The 21,585-nt window shown below is 45.9% G+C and overlaps 1 protein-coding gene across 2 annotated transcripts in view; it reads left to right on the forward strand.

Annotated features, from left to right (window-relative positions):
* The window catches only part of Ptk2b (protein tyrosine kinase 2 beta), a 124,671-nt gene that overhangs the window by 62,444 nt on the left and 40,642 nt on the right, over positions 1-21,585 (forward strand). For both annotated transcript variants that reach the window (XM_013349262.2, XM_005355490.3), the window contains exon 2: positions 2,014-2,254. In XM_013349262.2, coding sequence (XP_013204716.1) covers positions 2,051-2,254 — 204 coding nt within the window. In that variant the 5' untranslated portion in view covers positions 2,014-2,050. The remainder of the gene's footprint in view (positions 1-2,013; positions 2,255-21,585) is intronic.

A 21,585-nucleotide genomic window follows, 5' to 3' on the forward strand; every position in this document is an offset into this window, starting at 1 on the left:
TTCTTTCCACATCCTATGCCACCTCCTTTGTCCCTTCCTAAACGAATCTCCTTTTATGTTGTTGTCACGCATATGGATGTTATATGCACACTTTTGTGGGGGTCTGTACACATGTACATGTGGGGTGTGTATGTGTGCGCACACGAGTAAAGGTCAGAGGTAAACTTTGAATGTCTTCCTCATTCACTCTCTATTCCTGGAGACAAGCTCTCTTGTTAAATGAAGAGCTCATGGTTCAACTAGACCGGCCAGCAAGCTCCAGGGCCCCGCCTGCTTCTCTCCCGCTGGCCCCAGTGCTGGGGTTATGGGAGCGCACCACCATGCCTGGCTTTTACGAGGGTGCTGAAACTCTTAACTCAGGCACTCATCCTTGCACAGAAACCATCTGATTGACCCAGCCACCTTCCCGATCTCTGTTATTTTGTTTTAAGGGTGTAGTTCCTTAGCATTAATGGCTGATCAACTCCTCCCTGGTACCAGGCTCAATATAAATAAATAAATAGCCATAGGTCATGTTCTGCTTCTAAAATACTCGATTCTGTATTTGTAATACTGCCAGCTCTATTGTGTGTGTCCCCCCCCCACCCCTGCCCCGGTTCCTGGTCTAGGCAATTCCCCCTAAAGCCACACTCATGTGAAAAGGGGTACCTTTTGTCTCTGCATCTCAGTACTAGGGCCTATCTCATTCTGGAACATGCTGGATGTCTTTTGTTTTGAGACAAGTCTCTGTAGCCCAGGCTGGCCTCACATTTATGGCAATCTCTCTTCCTCGGCCGGCTCCCCAAATGCTAAAATGACAGGTGGGGGCCATCATGCCCAACTTCAGAGTGATTGTTTTAGAAAAATTTTGGAAATTAAGAACGCCAAGTCCTGATCACAGATGCACTCAATGCCAGCACTGGGGACGGAGCCTGGAAGTATGTAGGGGATCCCTGGATGAGCCTCGGCAAATGTCGCCGATGCAGTTACAACTTTCCTCCCTTGCTTTAAAATCTCACTGATGTCATTTTTATCGTGTGTGTGTGTGTGTGTGTGTGTAGTCATGCGAGCGTGTGTGTGTGTGTGTGTAGTCATGCGCATGTGCATATGCAGGCGCACATGGCAGAGTACGACTGCTTTCTGGAGTCAGTTCTCTCATGCCGCCTTGTGGGACCTGAGGATGGAAGCATGGCTTCCAATCAGCAGAGTAAGTCCTTGATAGTTCTGTGGCCTGTAGAGGCTAGGGTAAGCATAGCTGAGATTTGGAGTGAGTTACTGTTTAGAAGGATTCTTACAGCTTACAAGGATTCGTAGTTTGCTTCTGTGTCAAGCCAGGCTATTGTCAGTACTGGTTGCATCATGCAGAAGCCCAGGCTAGCCCCATAGGTCATGCAAAACAACTTTCCACACTAAACAGTGGGGAGTGGGGGCTTCCCCCCCCTTGCTAGACCTTCCTGTGATGCTGGATACTCTACATGATGAGTTTCCATGAGATCCAAGCATCCTACATGAAAATCCTGACTCGTATTAAGGTTGTGGGCAGACCAGCCAGCTAATGGCCTGGTCGTGATCTGGGCACTCTGCCATCTTCTTTGTTCAATCCCTTGGGGCCACCTAGTCCCAAGTTCTGTTTCTTCTCAGATTTTCCTCCCCGCTCCTGTTCCCCTCCTTCCATTTGTCAGTGTCTCCCTCCCTGTCTTTTCTGCTGTGCTGTGTCATGCTGCAGCCGCCTCCTCCGACAGCTGCTCCATGTGCTAAGTGTAGGCCTCTTGCCTGGCAGCCAGTGTCAGGAGAACAGGGCGGAAGACAGGTCCCCTAGAAGACAGAGCCTCGAGTCTGGATTTTATACCTGGATATTTGGCAACTGACTCCACACCACAGCCTCCCCAGTCGAGGCAGCTGGGGGCCTTTTCAGGGAATTTTTGGGACCAAGAGAACAGGCTCGGTCATGGAGCTTAGGGGTGTGCCAGCCTGGGGGATGAGACCTGTGGCTTTTAGGACCTCACTCTGGGGCTGTCTCTGTTGTCTCTGCAGGACTGCAATGTGCCGGCCCTAGCTGCTGCCTGAGAGGATGTCCGGGGTGTCTGAGCCCCTGAGCCGAGTAAAAGTGGGCACTTTACGCCGGCCCGAGGGCCCCCCGGAGCCCATGGTGGTGGTCCCAGTCGATGTCGAGAAGGAGGACGTGCGCATCCTCAAGGTCTGCTTCTACAGCAACAGCTTCAATCCAGGCAAGAACTTCAAGTTGGTCAAATGTACAGTGCAGACGGAGATCCAGGTAAGTGTGGAGGACGCTCTTTCCTGAGCTGGTCTGGCCCTCCTACGTCCTGGGCAGGGAAGCAGCCCTTCTTGAGCCCAGCGGGCCCTTTTAGCACTCTCTAGGCAGGGGGCAGGTTGGCACCAGGAGAGATGTTTTCAGCTTGCTGTGCCAGCCTCCTCCAGCTGTGCAGGATCACAATGTACTGGCTGATTTTATCCTGTATTTATTGAGCACTTACTGTATGAGTCTGTGTTGTCGGCCTCTCAACGTACGTGATATGGACACAATGAGAACACACCGATCCTCTTCCAGAACACTTCTTCATCGTAATGAGAAGGGAAGAGAAATTGCTCCTCTGAAGATTCCCCCAGAGGGCTCACAATCTGAACAAAGGAACTTGGGAACTTTGGGGAGGTCTCCCCAGGTCCAAGGGTGCTAAATTGGCTCTGTGTCATCAGCTCTAAATTCTTCGTGAGCCTCACCTGTAGCTCCTTTCGTTAGATCTGTGGCGGTCCAGGCTGCTGGGGTCACTGTGCTGTCTCTCACAGAGCACACCACACTTCACACACCAGAACGGAGTGCACTGATGAGCGTGCCATCCCTTCCAGTGAGCACCCTTGCTGGGGTTCCGTGGACTCCTTGTGTCCTGTGGCTGGTCTGAGTAGGGTCTTGTTTGCTCCTCATTACAGATGGTTGTGAGCCACCATGTAGCTGCTGGGAATTGAACTCAGGACTTTTGGAAGAGCAGGCAATGCTCTTAACTGCCGAGCCATCTCTCCAGCCCCCTCCTCCCATGGTCTCTGATGAGAAAGTGTGAGCCTGTTGGAGAGGAAGCCCTGCCCACCTTACGAGGGGGGGGGGACTTTTCCTCCCTCCTTGGCTGACACTAGAGTCTTGCTCGGGGGTACCATTTCTGTACATAGCTGATGCCAGCCAGTTCTAGCTTAACACATCTATTTATCATCCAAAAGTTAACATGATTTCCATGGGGACGAAATGGTGGACAATGGCAAGAAGGCTGTCTCAGCAAATAAGCGGGCTTCACATGCAGCATGAGATATATCTATAGATGTCCAAAGGAAAGGTGGCCACAGTAATGGGAAGTGTAGAACACTCCCCTGGGCAATCTGGAGGTGGGCAGGAGCTAGGGAGGAGCATAGGATTGCTGTTGGCTTGGTTTCTAGGCAGGGTCTCACTGCATAGCCCAGCTTGGCTTCACACTCACTCCGAAGCCCAGACTAATCTTGAACTCAGGATCCCTGTGTCTTGGCCTCTCAAGCGCTAGTACTCCACATGTACAGGATCCACACATAGTTCTGAACCTGGGGGTTGTGTGATGGCTCTGCAGGTACTTATCTATTTTTTATTGATTTTTATTAGGTTCTACATTTTTCTCTGCTCCCCTCCCTGCCTCCCCCTTCTCTTTCAACCCTCCCCCAAGGTCCCTATGCTCTCAATTTACTGAGTAGATCTTATTTTTTTCTACTTCCCATGTAGATTAGATCTATGCATGCCTCTCTTAGGATCCTCATTGTTGTCTAGGTTCTCTGGGATTGTGAATTGTAGACTGATTTTCTTTGCTTTATGTTTTAAAACCATGTATGAGTGAGTACATGTGATAATTGTCTTTCTGTCTGGGTTCTGTCACTCAATATAATGTTTTCTAGCTACATCCATTTTCCTGCAAAATTCAAGTGTCGTTATTTTTTTCTGCTGTGTAGTACTCCATTGTGTAAATGTACCACAGTTTCCTTATCCATTCTTCAGTCGAGGGACATTTAGGTTGTTTCCAGGTTCTGACTATGACAAACAAAGATGCTATGAACATAGTTGAGCACATGTCCTTATGGCACGATTGAGCATCCTTTGGATATATACCCCAAAGTGGTATTACTGGGTCTTGAGGAAGGTTGTTTCCTAATTTTCTGAGAAATCTTCACACTGACATCCAAAGGGGTTGTACCAGCTTGCACTCCTACCAGCAATGCAGAAGTGCTCCCTTTTCCCCACAACCTCTCCAGCATAAGTTGTCATCAGTGTTTTTGATCTTGGCCATTCTTACAGGTGTAAGATGGAATCTCAGAGTTGTTTTGATTTGCATTTCTCTGATGACTAAGGATGTTGAACATTTCCTTAAGATAAGCTCTGCAGAGTGTACTGCAGGCCTATGGGAAGGGCAGTAGACCCAAGCACAAGAACAGCTAAGAGTGTCTGGAGGGGCACAGGGACAGTGGAGGATAACTCTCTTCTGGGAACTTACACTCAAGCCTTTTGACTTGTTCTGCTCACAATGCTTGCTATGGGCAAAACATCACCTTCTAATGTCATTTTGTACTTACAATGTATGACTTTAAAGCCCTTTGGACTTCAGTCAAGTGAAGCTCCATCTGGGTTGCTTGTGTGGGCTTGGACCTGAGTACTTAATGAATCTGTGTGCAGATTTTCCCAATGGGAGCCTGCCCAGCTTTTGCTCTGCTGGAAGGACTAGACATGATAGCTGAGGAGAACCTAGCACATAGTAGGTCCCAGAACCGGAACTGTTGGTCATATGATAGGAGAGGAATATCTAGCGCATAGTAGGTCCCAGAACCAGAACTATTGGTTGTATGATAGGTGAGGAGTACCTAGCACATAGTAGGTCCCTGGACCCAGAACTGTTGGTTATATGATAGGTGAGGCATACCTAGCACATAGTAGGTCCCGGACCCAGAACTGTTGGTTATATGATAGGTGAGGCGTACCTAGCACATAGTAGGTCCCTGGACCCAGGACTGTTGGTTACATGATAGGTGAGGCGTACCTAGCACATAGTAGGTCCCGGACCCAGAACTGTTAGTTATGTGATAGATGAGAAGTATCTAGCACATAGTAGGTCCCTGGAAGCAGGACTGTTGGTTGTCTGTCCTGTCATTACCCTGCACAGCTATGTCTGAGAGCTGCTAATTTCTGAGAGGGGGGCAGAAACATCTGTTTTTTTTTTTATTTATCCACTCATATGTCTTATTTTCAAATTGAGACAATGACTACATTTGTACTTTAAAACAGCACACGGTGTTCTGCAAGGAGTATGCCCCAGGGTTGGGGGTGTGGCATAAGAGATTACTTACCTGGCATAAGAGATACTGGTTTCTATCTCTAGTACTACAAAATGAAGGAGGAAAGGAGAAAGGGAAGGAGAGAGGAAAGGAGGGAGGGAGGGAGGGATGAAGAGAGGAAAGGAAGGGAGGGAAGGAAGGAGGAAGGAGGGAAGAAAGAGGAAAAAGGGGATAGAGGCAAAGGGCATCTAAAAGCAGGTGGGCTTGGAGAAGAGATTTATGCTCAAAGATGCTTGGGAAATGCTTGGTTAGACAATGTCCAGGACTGGATTGTGGCTCAGCGGTAGGGCATTTTCCTATAACAGGGAGACCCTGGGTTCTATCCTGAGAGCATATCCACCCCCAGCGCTACCCTGCACGTTCTTCTACAGCAAGACTTCTCAGAACCCTCAGTGAGCTGTTTTGCCTGATGAATTATGAAGACAGGGCTACAATGTGGCATTTTTCATTTGCCTATAGAAATCCTCTTTTTGAATGTAGGGCCTGTTAATTTTGTGGCAAGCCTAACAAATATTTCCCCCACACCGTGACCCCTAAACTCTGTACCAGAGCAGAAGAGACTGAGAGAGGAAGAGTGTGGGAGATGGGCTGTGGGGGTGGGTAGCTACAGTGGGAGGGAAATGTGGACTTGCATGAACAGAGTGTTCTTAGGAACAGATAAGTCAATAGATATGTGGCCATCAGGAAGGTGAAGTCAACAGAAACTGATCACTAATTAAATGTGGGGAGGGAATGAAAGGAAGGAGACAAAGATGACTCAGACTCTGGCTTGGGCAGCAGAATGGGTGCTGGCATCATGCGCTGGAATGAGAGAGGAAGCACATCCTGAGATTTCAGCCTCGTGTGCTGTGTTTGGAATCCTTTGGACACATCCCTATGGAGGAAGGCGGGCCTGCAGCTCAGAAAGACAGCACCGAGATCTGGGTACCGCCACGCAGTGGGTGGCATTCCAGACTACCTGGCCATCTATGAAGAATGAGTCAAGCAGGAGAAGGGTTCCACTTAGGGTTCCAGAAGCCAGATTTCAAAGAGCTGAGGGAGAAAGGGTAGCACAGAAAAGAGACATCAACAGAGGCTGAGGGAGCCCAGGACAGGAGTAGTTGGCAGTGTGGGATGATACTAAAGAAAGTCTTCAGATAAAGCCAATAATAGACTCACTGTCTTCAGGACTGCATGTCATTGATGACAATTTTTTCTGGGCAGTTTCAGCACAGGAGGCCTTTGGCACACGGAGAGAGAATTAGCCAATATGGCAGAGCACTTCTGAACATGAAAGGAAGGAAAGAGGCAAGACAGTAACACTGTTACCAGCAAAGGGTTATCATACAGTCTTAAACTGAGAAGGCACATGGCAGGTTTGAGGCCCTGAGTGCCCCAAAATGGACAGTTAAACCCATGTTAATAACTTTATTTTAACCCCATCTCGTGGGAAACATTGATATAATGTATGATGTGAAATTACTATTTTAAAGGCTGATGTAGGTTACAGGGTGGAGATGGGAGGGAGGCAAGTAGGGCTGTAGGCAGAGGTCTGGGGAGAGATGGTAATGGCATCGCCATGGATATGATAATACTGATGATGGTAGGAATGATGGCAGTGGTGGTGGGTGGTGATGGTGATGATGGTGATGATGGTGATGGTGATGATGGTTATGATGGGGTATTGATACTGGCGATGGTGGCAGTAGTGATGATGGTGCTGATGATGGTAGTAGTATTGGTGATGATGGGGTGGTGGTCCTGGTAATGGTGGTGGTGGTAGTGATAGAATGGTGTTAGCAGGGATCGTGGTGATAGTGGTAACAATAGTAGTGATAGCAGTGACTGTGATGGTGATGATAGCGATGAAGATGGTGGTGACATCGGTAACGGTGATGAATGCAATAATAGAAGCTAGCGTTTTCGTTTGATAGAAGCTAACCCCCGCATACATGTTATCTCACTGACTTCTCCAAAGGGCCCTCTGGAGCACATACTGTTATTATCGCGACTTTCTATTTAAGGCAACTTGGCACAGAGGAGTTAAGCAAATTGTTAGCTAAGTGGTGGGTTTTGTTTTCAAACCCAGATAATCCACCTCCAGAGTGTACACTCTTAACCAGTTCAGTCTACAAAAAGAACTGACTACAACTCAGAGAATAGAGGGGTTGGGAGAGGCTCTGGCAAGAACACGGAGGAAACATGAAGAGCTGCAGCCAGCCTCAGGTAGACAAGACATTCCCTGAGATCAACGCTGGAGGAAATGGGCTGGGGAGCGGGGCATCCTCCACCCAGTTTTGTCTCTTTGAGTGTAGTTGAGGGGCCTTCCTAATTTCAAGTGGCAAGAGTGAAAACGCCATTGGTAGCTGATTCTGGAAAGAGCTTGGTAAAGAATTTGGACTGGTCAGGTCATAGATGGTAACTGAATGGAACCCTGACTGTGGATCAGAACACACAGAAAAGCATCCTGCATATTCTCTCTTCCATCCCACAGATATTTATTGTTGGGTGCCTCTAGTGCCTGGCACCTGCGCATGGAACACTGGCACTCTCCAAACCCGGGTGAATTCCCTGTTCTTGTAGGGCTTCCCGACCAAGGCTATGATATTGACTCATGCCCATGAATGAATCTTTAAAACACAATGCAAAAGTGGTTTGATAGATAGAAACAGAACCTGGGCAAGCGTGCAATGCAGAGGACATATCAAGGTACTGCCTCGATCCAGGTACCAAGGATCAATTTTGCTCAGAGCCTATTTGAGTACATAGTCCCCAGGGTGTGTGTGGATAGGGCCCAGGCCCAGCATCCTTGCCTTGGATTCTCCTGAAGTCACTGGTCTCTGCCTCCCCTGATTTCTAGCCCTGTGCTCTCCTCCCCCGTTATGTGGTCTTGACTTCAGAGAATTTTTCTGTTTCACTCTATGTCTCATCACTATCCTCCCAGTGCTCAAAATGCTGCCAGCCCTTTCCAACTTGCCAAGCACATCTTCCTCTGTAAGAACAGTGCTGCAGCTCCAACCCTCTTAGTTGTGTGTGATGCCGCAGAAGCAGCAGAGACTTGCTCCTCACAATGCAAGTTGGTGTTGTGGTCCCACAGCATCCTTACTGCAGCAGACTGCAAATTTAAAGATTTTTTTAAAATTTTATTTATATTTTACATTCATTGGTGTTTTCCCTGCACCTTTGTGAGAGGGAGTCGGATCTGCTGGAACTGGAGTCACAGCTGTGAGCTGCCATTTGGGTGCTGGGAATTGAACCTCAGTACTGTGGGAGAATAGTCAGTGCTCTTACCTATGGGGCCATCTCCAGCCCCAGCGATTTCAAGTTTTAATCTAGATTCTCATCTTCCTTCTGTATAAATGTGAATGCCTCACCACCTTCTCCCTGTGTGGAAACAAAGCTATGGCAAGGCAGGCGTAGCAGGGCTTATCTATGATTCCAGCTCTCCAGAGGCAGAGGCAAAAGGATGGTGAGTTCCAGGCCAGCCTGGGCTACACAGTGAGACCCTATCTTTAGAACAGAACAGGTCTGAAAATAATCACCGGTCTTGGTGCCTAAGTCTTCACAGAGAGCAGGCAGCTGCTAAAAAGATCTTCAGTGCTTGGATGAGAAGTGTGTTCTACCCTTCCCCAAAGGGAATCCCCACTTCCCTTTGCTTTGGTAGTCGCAGAAAATTGTGTCCATTGGGAGCTGACTCTCTGTGTCAGGTGAAGGCCATGGAGGCTTATGTTATTATATTTCCCTTTAACGTACTAATTTGCTAGTCTGGGGAAGGGGTTAAGACAACACCTTGCAAATGAGTAGCAAGGATGTCAGCTGCTGGGGACCTTTATTCTCTCTTCCCTCTCGTACTCCTTGCCTTTCTTTCTTCTCCTACCCCATCTCCAACTCATCTGCAGGTGGGGTGACCACAGGTCCTGGGTTGTATCTCAGTGTGTATGCGCAGTTCAGGATTGATTAGCAGCGTCCTGCTAATGCAGAACCAACCATGAACTGGAGGATAAATTTTAGGATCACCCGGATCTAAGTGTCACATTCCTCTCTTATCAGCACACTGAGGGGCTAGCTCAACCTGTCTTCTCCTTCTGGCTGACGCCTGCTGATCCATTCTGTGCCCAGCTCTGCCCATCCTTTGATCTTCTTCTCACCTGGGAATGTCTTAAGGAAAGGGTAGGCTTGTTCCTGGGATATAATGTATCTCAAGAATCACCAGAGCCCATGTGTTGATATAATGTATCTCAAGAGTTACCAGAACCCGGCATCATCTCCATCCTAGATCTGTTTTTCAGCCCCTCCAAGGTACAAATAAGTGGTCAAGATTTATTCCTACCAGGTGTAGCATCTGATTACTGTAATCTCAGCATTTGGAAAGCTGAGGCAGGAGGATTATTGTGAATTTGATACCAGCCTGAGCTACTTAAGTTCTGGGCTAACCAGGGCTATAAAGCTAAACTCTTTCTTAAAGGGGAGCAGGGCTGGAGAGATGGTGCAGTAGTTAGAGCATTTCTTCTTGCAGAGGACCAGGTTCTATTCCCAGAACCCACATGGTGTCTCACAAATCTGCAACACAACTTGTAAGGGATCTGACTCCTTCTTCTGCCTCTGTGAGCACCAGCCACTCCTGTGGTGCACATCCATGTATTCAAGACAAGCACTCAGACCACATAAAATAAATACATCTTTAAAAAAATTAAAAAGAAGAGAAGGAAAGAATTCATCTCGGTTTTGTCTTGGACCGAAGTTTTCTGGAACCTCCCCCACCCTGTCCAGACATATCCTTTCCACCCACAGTGAGCTCTCCAGGTGGCAGAGGTTCTTTGGGTACTTCTTGCCTGGCAGGTAAGGAGGGCAGAGTCAGTTCCCCAATGCAGCCTGCTCTGCACCCACTTCTGCTCACTACCATCACCTGTGAACCCCCACAAGCCTCCCAGAATCCCCAGAAAGAGGAGATTTGGGTATTGTGACACACAGTCCTGCTCTATACTTATGAAGACACTTATCCCAGGGGCTTCACGTTCAGACCTGTTACCTAACTAAACACAGGGTGTTATGGGTGAATGTTTACACATCCCTTGATGCATATATTTAAGATCTAATCCCTAATATGATTGATATGAAGACAAGAGCCTTTAGGAAATGCTAGCACTGAATGTTGGTGTGTGTCTCCAAAATACCTATGCTGAAACCTAATGCTTAATCTGACAACATGGAACGGAGAGGCCTCTGGGAAGGTGGTTAAATCACGAATGGCATTAGAAGTGCTTAAGAAGAAGTTGAGGGCTGAGTGACCTGGTTCAGCAGTGAAGGTTGCATATGATCTTACTGAAGATTAAAATTTAGTTCCTAGCACCCATATCAGGTGACTCACAACTGCCTATACTCCAGTCCCAGAGTATCTGACAACCTCTTCTGGGCTCCACGGGCACTATACTTAGGTACACATCTCCTCCTCCCATATACACATAATTAAAAATAAAACTTTAAACACCATATTTTAAAAAGATATTGAAGAGACTACTCTGCTGTGTGAAGACTGAGCTCAGGCGCCATCTTGACTGAGGTTCTTGTTGCCTAAGCGTTCCTCTCTTCTCTTCTTCAGAGGCTACAAGGGCAATGCCTTAAGGTTGGAGGCATGACAGGAAGAAGGAAGAAGCTATTCCTAAGAGAAGGCTTGGCCCACATCAGGCTGGTTCCCCACATAAGAGCAGCCCATGAAACATGCAGGAAAGAGCCAGTCAGGAAACCACAGAATGGTACCACACTGTGACATAAAAAGAGGCACATTCATACACACTTCCTCTTTCTCTGTGCCCCTTCTCATTTCCTGTGTGTGTTACCAGCCCTTCGCACATGCAGGCACTCACTGCAGTGAGGACAAAGAAGATGGGAGGCCTGATGGGTAGAGACCAGCTAGAGCTCATCTGTGTGCATAGACTCATGACATCTGCAAATGAGGAGTCAGGTGTCTGTGCGGCTGTACTATTTTTGATCTGATGGTTTCATGGTTGAATGCCCTCCTTAGAGCTCTTATCACTTTGGAATGAATGCTTTCGGAGTGATAAGTTATGCAAACTTTAGTATTTTGCTCTGCAGTAGCTCTGAAAATTAGCTGTTGTATAAACCAAGGACTCAGAACTTACATAGCTGCTGTCTTTGTTTCCTAACCCTGCCTTAACAGATTATTAGAAACCAACGATTAAAATGACAAAAATGGTTCTCTCGTAGCTCTAAAGGCTGGAAGTCCCAAAGCCAGGCGTCAGAGCCTCACGTCCTCTTCTCTTCCAGTGTCTGATGACTCTTGGTATGATAGCATCTCCCCCATCCTACCTCTCTATGCATACTGACCTCTCTTTCATAGCTTTTATAACATACACTTGGTTAAGAGACACACAGAGAGTCCAGAACGACTGTTCACTGAGTTGCTTAACTTAATCATATCTATATAGACCCCTTTTTTCAAATGCGATCTAAGTTTGAGAACATGGGCATGTCTTCCTGGAATGCTCAGTGCCCTATTAGCCATCTGTTTGGATCACTGGTGTTCCATTCAGGCATGTACAGCGAACGCATAGCTGCTGATATTCAGAGATTAATATAAGCATGTTTCCTATACATATGATCTTGATACTCAGCTTGTGATGCTGAGTTCAGAGGTACCCAAATTTTCAATGTGGTTTTACAGTCTTCCATAATGTTCTCCTGCTCACCTGCCTACTCTCCATCTTCACGGGGTGTCCAGATCTTAGGCAGATTCTCAAAGCTCATCATCATCTCTTGAATCTCTTCTTCTAGAAACTAGTTAGAATTCTACTGTGTCACTGTCACCATGACTAGGACATGACACTTGGATTTCAGTGGGGATGTGGCCGTCGGTGTTAAACAGTCACACATAGCAAACAATCGTTTGCCCTTTTCTAGTTGGGCTCCTACTGCTATGATGAAACACCACGAGCAAAAGCAAATTGAAAAGGAAAGGGTTTATTTGGCTAATACTTTCATTCACATCCTTGTTGTAATATTAGTGGCAGGCTGCGTCCCCGGCACCCGGCTGCCCGCACGGCTAGCTTTACCCGAAATAATTGCACGGAAACTGTATTCTTTTAAACACCGTTTGGCCCATTATATCTAGCCTTTTCTCAGCTAACTCTCGCACCTGGACTAGCCCATTTCTTATAATCTGTGTAGCCCACGAGCTGGCTTACCAGGAATGATCTTAACCTGCATCTGCCTGGAGTGGGAGAATCATGGTGACTCCTGATTCGGCTTCTTTCTCCCAGCATTCTGTTCTGTTTTCTCCGCCTACCTAAGGGTTGGCCTATCAAATGGGTCTAGTCAGTTTCTTTATTAATAAGAAATCACTCCCACATCACATCCTAGTCCATCACCAAAGGAAGTCAGGGCAGGAACTCACACAGGGCGGAAACCTGGAGGCAGGAGCAGATGCAGAGGCTGTGGAGGGGTGTGCTGCTTACTGGTTTGCTCCTCATAGCTTGCTCAGTCTGCTTTCTTCTAGAATCCAGGACCACTAGCCCAGGGATGGCCCCACCCTTCATGGTTTGGGCCCTCCCATATCAGTCACTAATTTAACCACGCTCTACAGACTTGCCTACAGTCCAATTTTATGGAGGAGATTCTCTGAATTTAAGCTCCTTCCTTTCCGATGACTCTAGCTTGTGTCAAGTTGACATAGAACTAGCCAGCACAAACTCCAAATGTCAACTATTGACACTCACTGATACAGATCATCAAGTACTATATCAAAAGTGAATACGCTAGGGACATCCTTCATAGCAAATAGCTCTCTTCGCACCTTAATTCTGACCCATCACCTAGGCCAACTTCACAATCAATTATAAAATCATAACTTTGAAAAATATCTTAGTAGGGGGAACATTTTTTTTTGTAAAAAAAAAATATATTTACCTGCCTGGTACTTTCCTGTCTGTCTTTTCTTATTCTTTCTTCCTCCTGAAGCTCATCTCAGCGTTAAGAGCTCTTCCTTGTGACATATTAACAAATCAGAAGTTGAATAGACTGGGTCTGTATTTAACAGAGTGTTTTTATTTTTGAAGACAACCCTTATGTTCTAAGTCAGTTAAAGAAAAGATAAGTCTCTTGTCACTGCCTCAGCCTTTTAACTATTTTTCCTTGGCGTTCTACCTTCCGTCTCCATGTAGAACAAAAGAGAAAAGGAAGATACTGCAGTATTGAGCTTGAATCTTAGGCCCTAAAACTCTTCCAGGACTTTGCTCCGAGCAGAATGAAGTCATTTTCCTGCGCACTCTTTCTTGCAGAGGGCAGGTGTAGCCAGATCAACTCTGGGTGTGGCCTAATCACTGTGGGGCTGATTTTATTATCCATCATCTTCCTTCTGTCTGTGCTAGCATCCACACCTGCTCATGCTATCCTATCATTGCTTACTGTCCCTTTATGGTAATTACTATTTACTGGGTGCCTAATGTATCCTAAGCGTTGTCTGAGATCTTTATGTACCTGGAATCGACACAAGGCAAGCCACGTGTCAGAAATATTAGTCTGTCATCTAAAAAGAGCTGGAAATAGATTTAAATCTGCATTCTTGTCTTCAGAGGGCTGTCACTGGAAGGTTGTTTTTGAGACAGGACGCATCTCTTGGAATCCTTAACCAATTGCCAGTTAGAACTCAAAGATGGTCTGTGCCCATCTGACCCAAGGTCAGCCAGTTGTTCCAGTTCTAATTTGTCAGCATCTTTATTAGGTTCCGAGGAGTCTTCTCATGAAATACCACACTTAGGGTTGCTGCGGAGTACAGAAAGATGTTGTCTCATAGTTCTGAGGTCTCAAAAGCCAACATCAAGGTGTTGGTAGGGCCATGCCCCCTCTGAAGTTGGTGAAGGAATCTCCAGGCCAGGTGATCGGCCTTTGGTGTTCTTGGGCTTTACAGATCCTTTACTCAAATCTTGTTTCTTCCAGGCCTGTCATTTGCATTTTTGTGTGCATGTCTCTCTTGGTGACTTCATGTCCCCCTTTATAATAATGCTGGTCAGATGGGAGTGGGATTCCAAATGAACTCATTTTAATTTGACTAGTCTCCAAAGATTCTATTTCCCAACAAGGTTGGAAAAGGAAGCAGAGGTTGTGCCTCCAGCATGTCTTTCTGGAAAAACAAAGTTCAATTCATAACAATATGCTGCTCGGTATACATTTGAAGTTCTTTGGAGTTCATAGAGGAACCAAAAGCCCTGTCAATCCAGGGGAGTAAGGAATGACTTCCCAAACACCCTCACCGTGCTTCCTAGGAATCTGCCTCTAGAACTCAGGAATCACAGGTGGGCTATCATAGCTACCAGTTTTCTCTCAAAACTGGATATTTATTAAGGTAATTGAACCTGAGAACATAACAAAATTCTCTCAGCTCTGGGGAATCAGGAGCATGCAGGATAGAGGTCTGCATGGAATGCCATGGACAAGGACTCTCCTCAAGCATGGCAGGGAGGGAAGAACATGAAATTGAACCAAAGGAGCAGATGGGACCAGGCTATCTTGGTGGACTATGGTGGGGACCAGGCTATCTTGGTGTAGTATGGTGGGGACCAGGCTATCTTGGTGGAGTATGGTGGAGATCAAGTTATCTTGGTGTAGGATGGTGAAGACTAAGCTATCTTGGTGGAGGATGGTGAAGACCAAGCTATCTTAGTGGAGAATGATGGGGCTCAATTTATCTTGGTGTAGGAGGGTGGGGACCAAGCTATCTTGGTGGTGGGTGGTGGGAGAGTCCCAGCTATCACACTGGGTTTTGTTGTTGTTATTTAAAGTAACCTGGCCAAAAATATGAAAAAACTTAAAGAAACTTTAGGAAAATTTGGATATTTATTAAGGTAATTGAGCCTGAGAACATAACAAAAACAGGTCGCTGAGATGGTTCTGGGATGGATGGTACTGGGAAGAAGAGGGAGGGGGGAGGCCTGATACTTGGATGATCTTTGGGGGATTGTTTAGTAGTGGGAGGATTACATCATTCTGCAATCTCAAACTTGAGGGAATGGGGAGATGAGTCAGTAGGCCAAATGCTTGCCACACAGTCATGAGGACTGGAGTTCAGATTCCTAGCACCTACATAAAAACTGGTAGCTATGATAGCCCACCTGTGATTCCTGAGTTCTAGAGGCAGAAACACAGCATCCCAGAGCAAGCTGGCTAGATAGATTAGCAAAGTCCGAGAGTTCAGGGTTCAAGTGAGAGACCTTGCCTCAACATGTGAGGTGGAGAGGGGTTGTGGAAAACACCTGGCATCAACCTCTAATTCCACATATACATACACCCATGTGGGCACGCATACATACATGCATGCCACACACAAACCCACGAACACTAGAAAGCAGATATATACAAACTGTGCTGGTGATGACGTCACTGATGATGTCATCTTATGGGACCTCTCTCCTGAATGTGATCTATCACCAACGGAAAAGTCCCCATATGATGCCTGACTGTAAACCCTCTGGGGTGTGGGGACAAACTATCCAGACACATTCCTGCTTTGTTTCTGACCTGCAAGTGGCAAAGTCAGAGAACAGAGAAGGAGGGGATGGCCATCTGGAGTCTTCACACTACTTAATAATTTGAATAAAGCAATATGAATCAAGAAGGAAGGAAAACTCTAGGAATACAGATGTTTGCAAGAAAGTACCAGAAGTCTCTTAGAATCTAGGCTGCAACCAAAGGCAGCTAGAAAGCCTGCCCTTCAGCACCTGGAAGTCCTGATACGGGAAGAAGGCAAGGTCTTCCTGGAGCAAAAGGAACCCTGGACTTCTTTCTCTAAAGAGCCAGCACTTGTTCATAACTCAGGTTCCATATGGCAACTGAGTGAGTAGGGAAACATCATGTACTGTCATTTTTAAGGGATGCTTTATTGAGAGAAAAGGAAATATTGACTCACTAAAGGCAACTGATGAGCTGGGGGCTTGGGACCAACACTGCTGCTCCTGCTGTTTGCGTGTGTGAGAGAGCACAGGGGAGGTAGGGCCGGTGGTGGTGCAGGGCACATGAGCTCCCTAGCCGGAAGCCTTTTTATCCTCCGGCCTGTGTGCATATGCTTCTGCACAGCTGAGTGTTGTGTGCTCCCTGGAGCCTAGCACCATAGCTCTTCATAGTGTACACATAGTGTACATAGTGTACATAGTGGCAGATGGTGGCTGGGGCTTGAATGCAGAACTGTGTGCAGCTTGATAGGCAAGGGTAGAGGAACACAAGGGGACAGTGTGGCCTGGGGAGTTTGTCATCCTGTTGGATGATCTGTCCTGTCAAAACTAGATTCACAGCCTAGTTTTTGTTTGTTTGTTTGTTTGTTTGGTGTGTATGCATACGTATATGTACGTATATTTGTGTATATATACATATATATGTATGTATTGTATATATATATATATATTCTTACTTTTTGTGATAATTGCATCAATTCCCTGCTCCCTTTCCTCCTCCTAAACCCTCCCATGGACCCCACCTTGCTGTCTTTCAAATTCATGACCTCTTTTTCTTTAATTGTTGTTGGTGATGATGTGTGTGTATTCCTAAATATATAAATACATACTTACTAAGTGCATATAGTGTTACTTGTATGTATGTTTTCAGGACTGACTCTTCTGTTTTGGATAACCAGCTGGTGCGCCCTTCCCTGGGGAAGACGGTTCCTGCTGCTCCTAGCATTCCTTAGTGGCCTGTAGTTTCTTGTCTAGAATTGAGGCTATGTGAGATTCCCTTTTATTTTATCATGTCTGTTGGTGTCATCTTTGCTCAGGTCGTGTTTATGCAGCCATGTCCATGAGACTCCATGAGTGTAACCTCTGACATTCCCAGGAGACACAGTCTCAGCAAATCCCTGTTCCTCTGGCTCTCACAATCTTTTCGGCCCTTCTTCCACAATGGTCCCTGAGCCCTGGATACAGGATTTGTGTTGGAAGTGTATCAGTTGGGACTGGGCACCACAACACTTCATTTTGATTGGTTGTAGTTTCTGTAATGATCTCCATTTGTTGCAAAGAGGATTTCCTTGATGATGGGTGAGAGCTACACTTACCTGTGGGTATAGGGTTACATATTTAGGGTGTAGTTAGGGCTTTTACTGGTCAGTAAACTGTTGATTACAGAGTCTCCTCCAAGATCCATTACTTTACTAGCCTCAGGTGGCTGACTAGGTTTCTAGTATCAGCTGTGATTTTTCTCTTACTGTGCTGACCTTAAGTCAAATTAGAGAGCTGTTGGTTTCCACCAAGGTTTTTGTGCACCCTCAAGGTTAGAGAGTCATGCTGGTTGTTGCTGTGGTTCTCAGGCATCAGCTGAATAAGGTTATTGGTTGTTTTCCTACTTTGAAAGTTTGTACTCTGCCTTCTGGTACCATAAAAGCTAGTCTTCAGAAAGAAGGCTTTCAGTTCGGATCCAGCTCGGGTCCTATGGGCCCTGTTTCCGAAGAGCATGGTCACACCCTAGTTTGCGTGATACCATATCGATGCTCTTTCTATGCAGTTATGAGCATCAAATCAATTTCCCCAGGCCATGTCTGAAGGATGGACGTGGTTTTCAATGAAGTCCTCACACAATGTGTTTTCACAGTTACACAACTAACAGACTTCACAGGTTAAGGGCCCCACTTCACCAGAAACCCCTTACCTCAGCTCTTGAGCCACCCACACTTTTACTACAAATTGGTGTGTTCCTACTTCCTCTTCAAGTTCAATAATTTACTAGAACAAGTCAAAGAACTGGGAAAAGGGCCATGCTTAAAACTGTAGCTTTATTCTAATGGGTACAAATTAACCCCAGTCCATGAAGAAGCACACAGAACTTCTGAGAGAACCCCAAACAGGAAGCCTCTGTGAACTCAGGATCCACCAACCGCTAGGCATACCAATGTGCATGACCAGCTCTCCCAAGTGAGCGTCCTGGATCAGAAACATATTAGGGCTTCTGACAGAAGGCATGGTTGATGACGAGTGGGCTCTTTGGCCACATTGTTTAGCTTGGCCTTTTTTTTTCCTCCCTCCCTCAAGCTCAGGCTAACTCTCAGAATCAAAGGCACAATTTCCAAGAACATGGTTGGTCTTCACAGTCTGAAAAGCCAGTACATGGTTGGCCAATGCCCTGACCCCACCCCACCTACCCACCTCTGAAACTATGTTAGAACCCAGCATGGATAACAAAGTCAATCCTATCACCTGGAACCAAAGACCAGCCAAATCCTCTATAATCCAACCCCAGTAATCAGGCCGGTCGCGTGGGTGGAAGGTGGGCATGCCATTCAATGAGGTTGTCGCCCCCAGCAACATCCACATCCACCCTCAGGGAGGAATGTCTCAATCTTGCCTCATGTGGGCACTTCAGGATGATCATGTGTAGTTGTTAGGAATGCCCAACATCCTCCAGCCTTTTTTTTTCTGGTCCTAAGCGATGTTTCAGACTTACCGTGTGCTGCGTGTTTTCCTCCCAGCCCCGGAACCACCTGTTTCTACAAGCGCCCTGGGCCCTTTCCCTGAAGAATGGTGCTTAGGAACTAAACCTTAGGTTTGGTTTGAAACACAACATGGCATTCATTGCTTATTAAGCCCTTTTAGGAAAGGCAATTCAAACCACAACGCTCCCCCCTTCCTCTAACCCACCCAGGCCACCATTTCCAAACAATCCCTGATTGTGTGGTCCTCCCTAGCTTTCCCTCCCCACAGTTTGAATACTTTCCCTAAAGTAAGAAGTTCCCATTATTTTCGATACATGTCTCCCTTTGCTCAGCTCCCCTGGACGTGACCAATTCCACCATCACTGAGTTATCTCTGGCCCTGGACTGCCTGTTAGAGCCAGCTGCCCAGTCTACTGGTCTAACCATTGGCTCTACCACCACTTATAAGAGAAAGGAAGGGGTAAATGGAGGGAGGAGGTAAAAAGACAGAAGGATAAAACAAAAATTTTGTTTTTATAATCTAGTTTAAACCAGACCCTGTAAGAGATTTCTGCGTTAAAATAATGCTTTAAAAAAAAAAGTGTTAACCTTGAACCAAACACTGTCCAAAGTTTTAGCTCTTTGTAATAAAACCACTTCATTCTGGCCCTGGTACTTCCTCCTTGTTCTAGATGCAAACATCTGAATTTGGAGACGTGTGTAGACAAAATTCCCAGAGAAGTAATGTAAAAATGAAGAAAAAGAGGCGGAGAGAACCGACTGTTCAAACCTGTCTTCATTATTCACTCTCAGTCCTTAAGCCTCCTCTCCACCCCCAGCAGTTTCTTTTTGTTTGTTTTTTTGTTTTGTTTTGTTTTGTTTTTTTTGAGACAGGGTTTCTCTGTGGCTTTGGAGCCTGTCCTGGAACTAGCTCTGTAGACCAGGCTGGTCTCGAACTCACAGAGATCCGCCTGCCTCTGCCTCCCGAGTGCTGGGATTAAAGGCGTGCGCCACCATCGCCTGGCTCCCAGCAGTTTCTTATACAGCCCAAGACCCTCGGCCCAGTAATTCTACTCTTGTGGAATCATTGAAAGCAAATACCAGTCTATCATTTATACACAGAAACACTTTACATTAACTTGCAAATTTTCACAACAGTAAAAAAAATACAGAAATTCCTTAGGTTTCTAGAAATAGAGGACTAAATGAACATGTTGTTGATATAAAATAAACTGTTTGTTGATACATTAGAGCATCACTCATCTCCAAAAAGGAACAATGAAGCTGGGGACATAGGTCACTGATAGAGCTCTTGCCTGCCATATACAAGGCCCCAGGAAACAAAACAAGAGAGAAAGAAACATTGGCAGAGTGTGATCATACATACATACATACATACATACATACATACATACATACATACATACATACATATCTGTAATCCTAGCACCTAGGGGACTGAGGCAGGCAGATTTCTAGGTCAATATCATTCTGGGCTATATAATACCTTGTCTCAAAAAATAAATAAGTGGAAATTAAAAGAAACTACATACCGATATATCAACAATGTGGACGAATCTTAGACATTATGCTAAGTGAAAGAAGTTAGACAGAAAAAATAACAAACATTCAATTGTTCCACTTATATGAAATTGTAGGGTAGGCAAAACTCACTGAAACTAGGAGAGAGGATGGTGGCTGATGTGGGAGTGGGAGTTAGCCGTGAGGGCTGACCCAGACAGAGAGCTGTCTAAAGATGTGGAGCCGTGGATCTTAATTGGTATGTGGGTCATGTGAGTGTATTTATATGTCAGTATTGTATGGCTAAAATTTATAGGTTTATTTTAAGATTATATATATGTTTATATATAATATATTATATGTATATGCATATATATAGAACTTTGTGTGTGTTTATGTGTATATATATATATATATATGTATGTACACACACATATACATTACCTTAAAGAAGAACTGTGGAGAAAGAACTATTGTGGATCATGCTTGGGAGTGAGTCACAACATCTGGTCATTGCTGAAGCTGGGCTCGTGCTCAGGAGGGCTCTTATACTCCTGCACTTACTTTGCACGTCTTAGAGACTTTTCAGTTCCATGTTTCTTAGGGTTTCTAGCTATTACAAAATGAGGTGCTAGCTTAATAGATTTCAATATGGTAATGGCGTGGGCTTCTGGATTCCAGTGCCAGAGAAGGGAACTTCAGGTGGAACTCAGTGGCGCTATGAGACTTTCTGGGTAAAACATCAAGGTGACCACGTGGGCGGAGATGAGCAGGAGGCCAGGAACAGAAGCTGGTGGAGATAATGACAGCCGCCTGCTTCACAGCTTTGTCCTGATGTGCTCATCCATGCCCCGCTCTCTGGAGCCACTGGAGATGTGTCACTCCCCGCCAGCTTTAGCTCTGATTTCAGAGCTGATGTTCAGTTGCTGGCCTGAGCTCTGCTCCCCTGCACCCCAACCCCGTGCATCTCAGAGACCATTGTAAAGGAGTTCCTCTGATAGACATTATCTTAGTAGGAAAGGAGTTTTGTGGTTGAGGGTCTTCTAGTTCACAGTCCATGGAGTTCAAGAGAATTGGGAGGAGGCAGCTGGACTGAGACTCCAGGGTGTCCAAGTCGTTGCATAAATTGGACATTCTTTTAAATTAACGTTACTTAAATATTAGTCTTGACATTTTCAGAGAAAAAGAAACACACTTTCTTCTAATTCCAATAAAGGAATTAATTGTACTTTGCTTACTAAATTGGGCAACTTCTTGGGAGGCATGTTTAAAAAAACATACAGTCTAAACAAAGGAGTGTCCCTCCTCTCTCTGGACAGACTGCAGCCTCCAGGCTTGGGTAGGCTGGT

This window comes from Microtus ochrogaster, chromosome 17, assembly GCF_000317375.1.
Source record: "Microtus ochrogaster isolate Prairie Vole_2 chromosome 17, MicOch1.0, whole genome shotgun sequence".
Lineage (NCBI taxonomy): Eukaryota > Metazoa > Chordata > Mammalia > Rodentia > Cricetidae > Microtus > Microtus ochrogaster.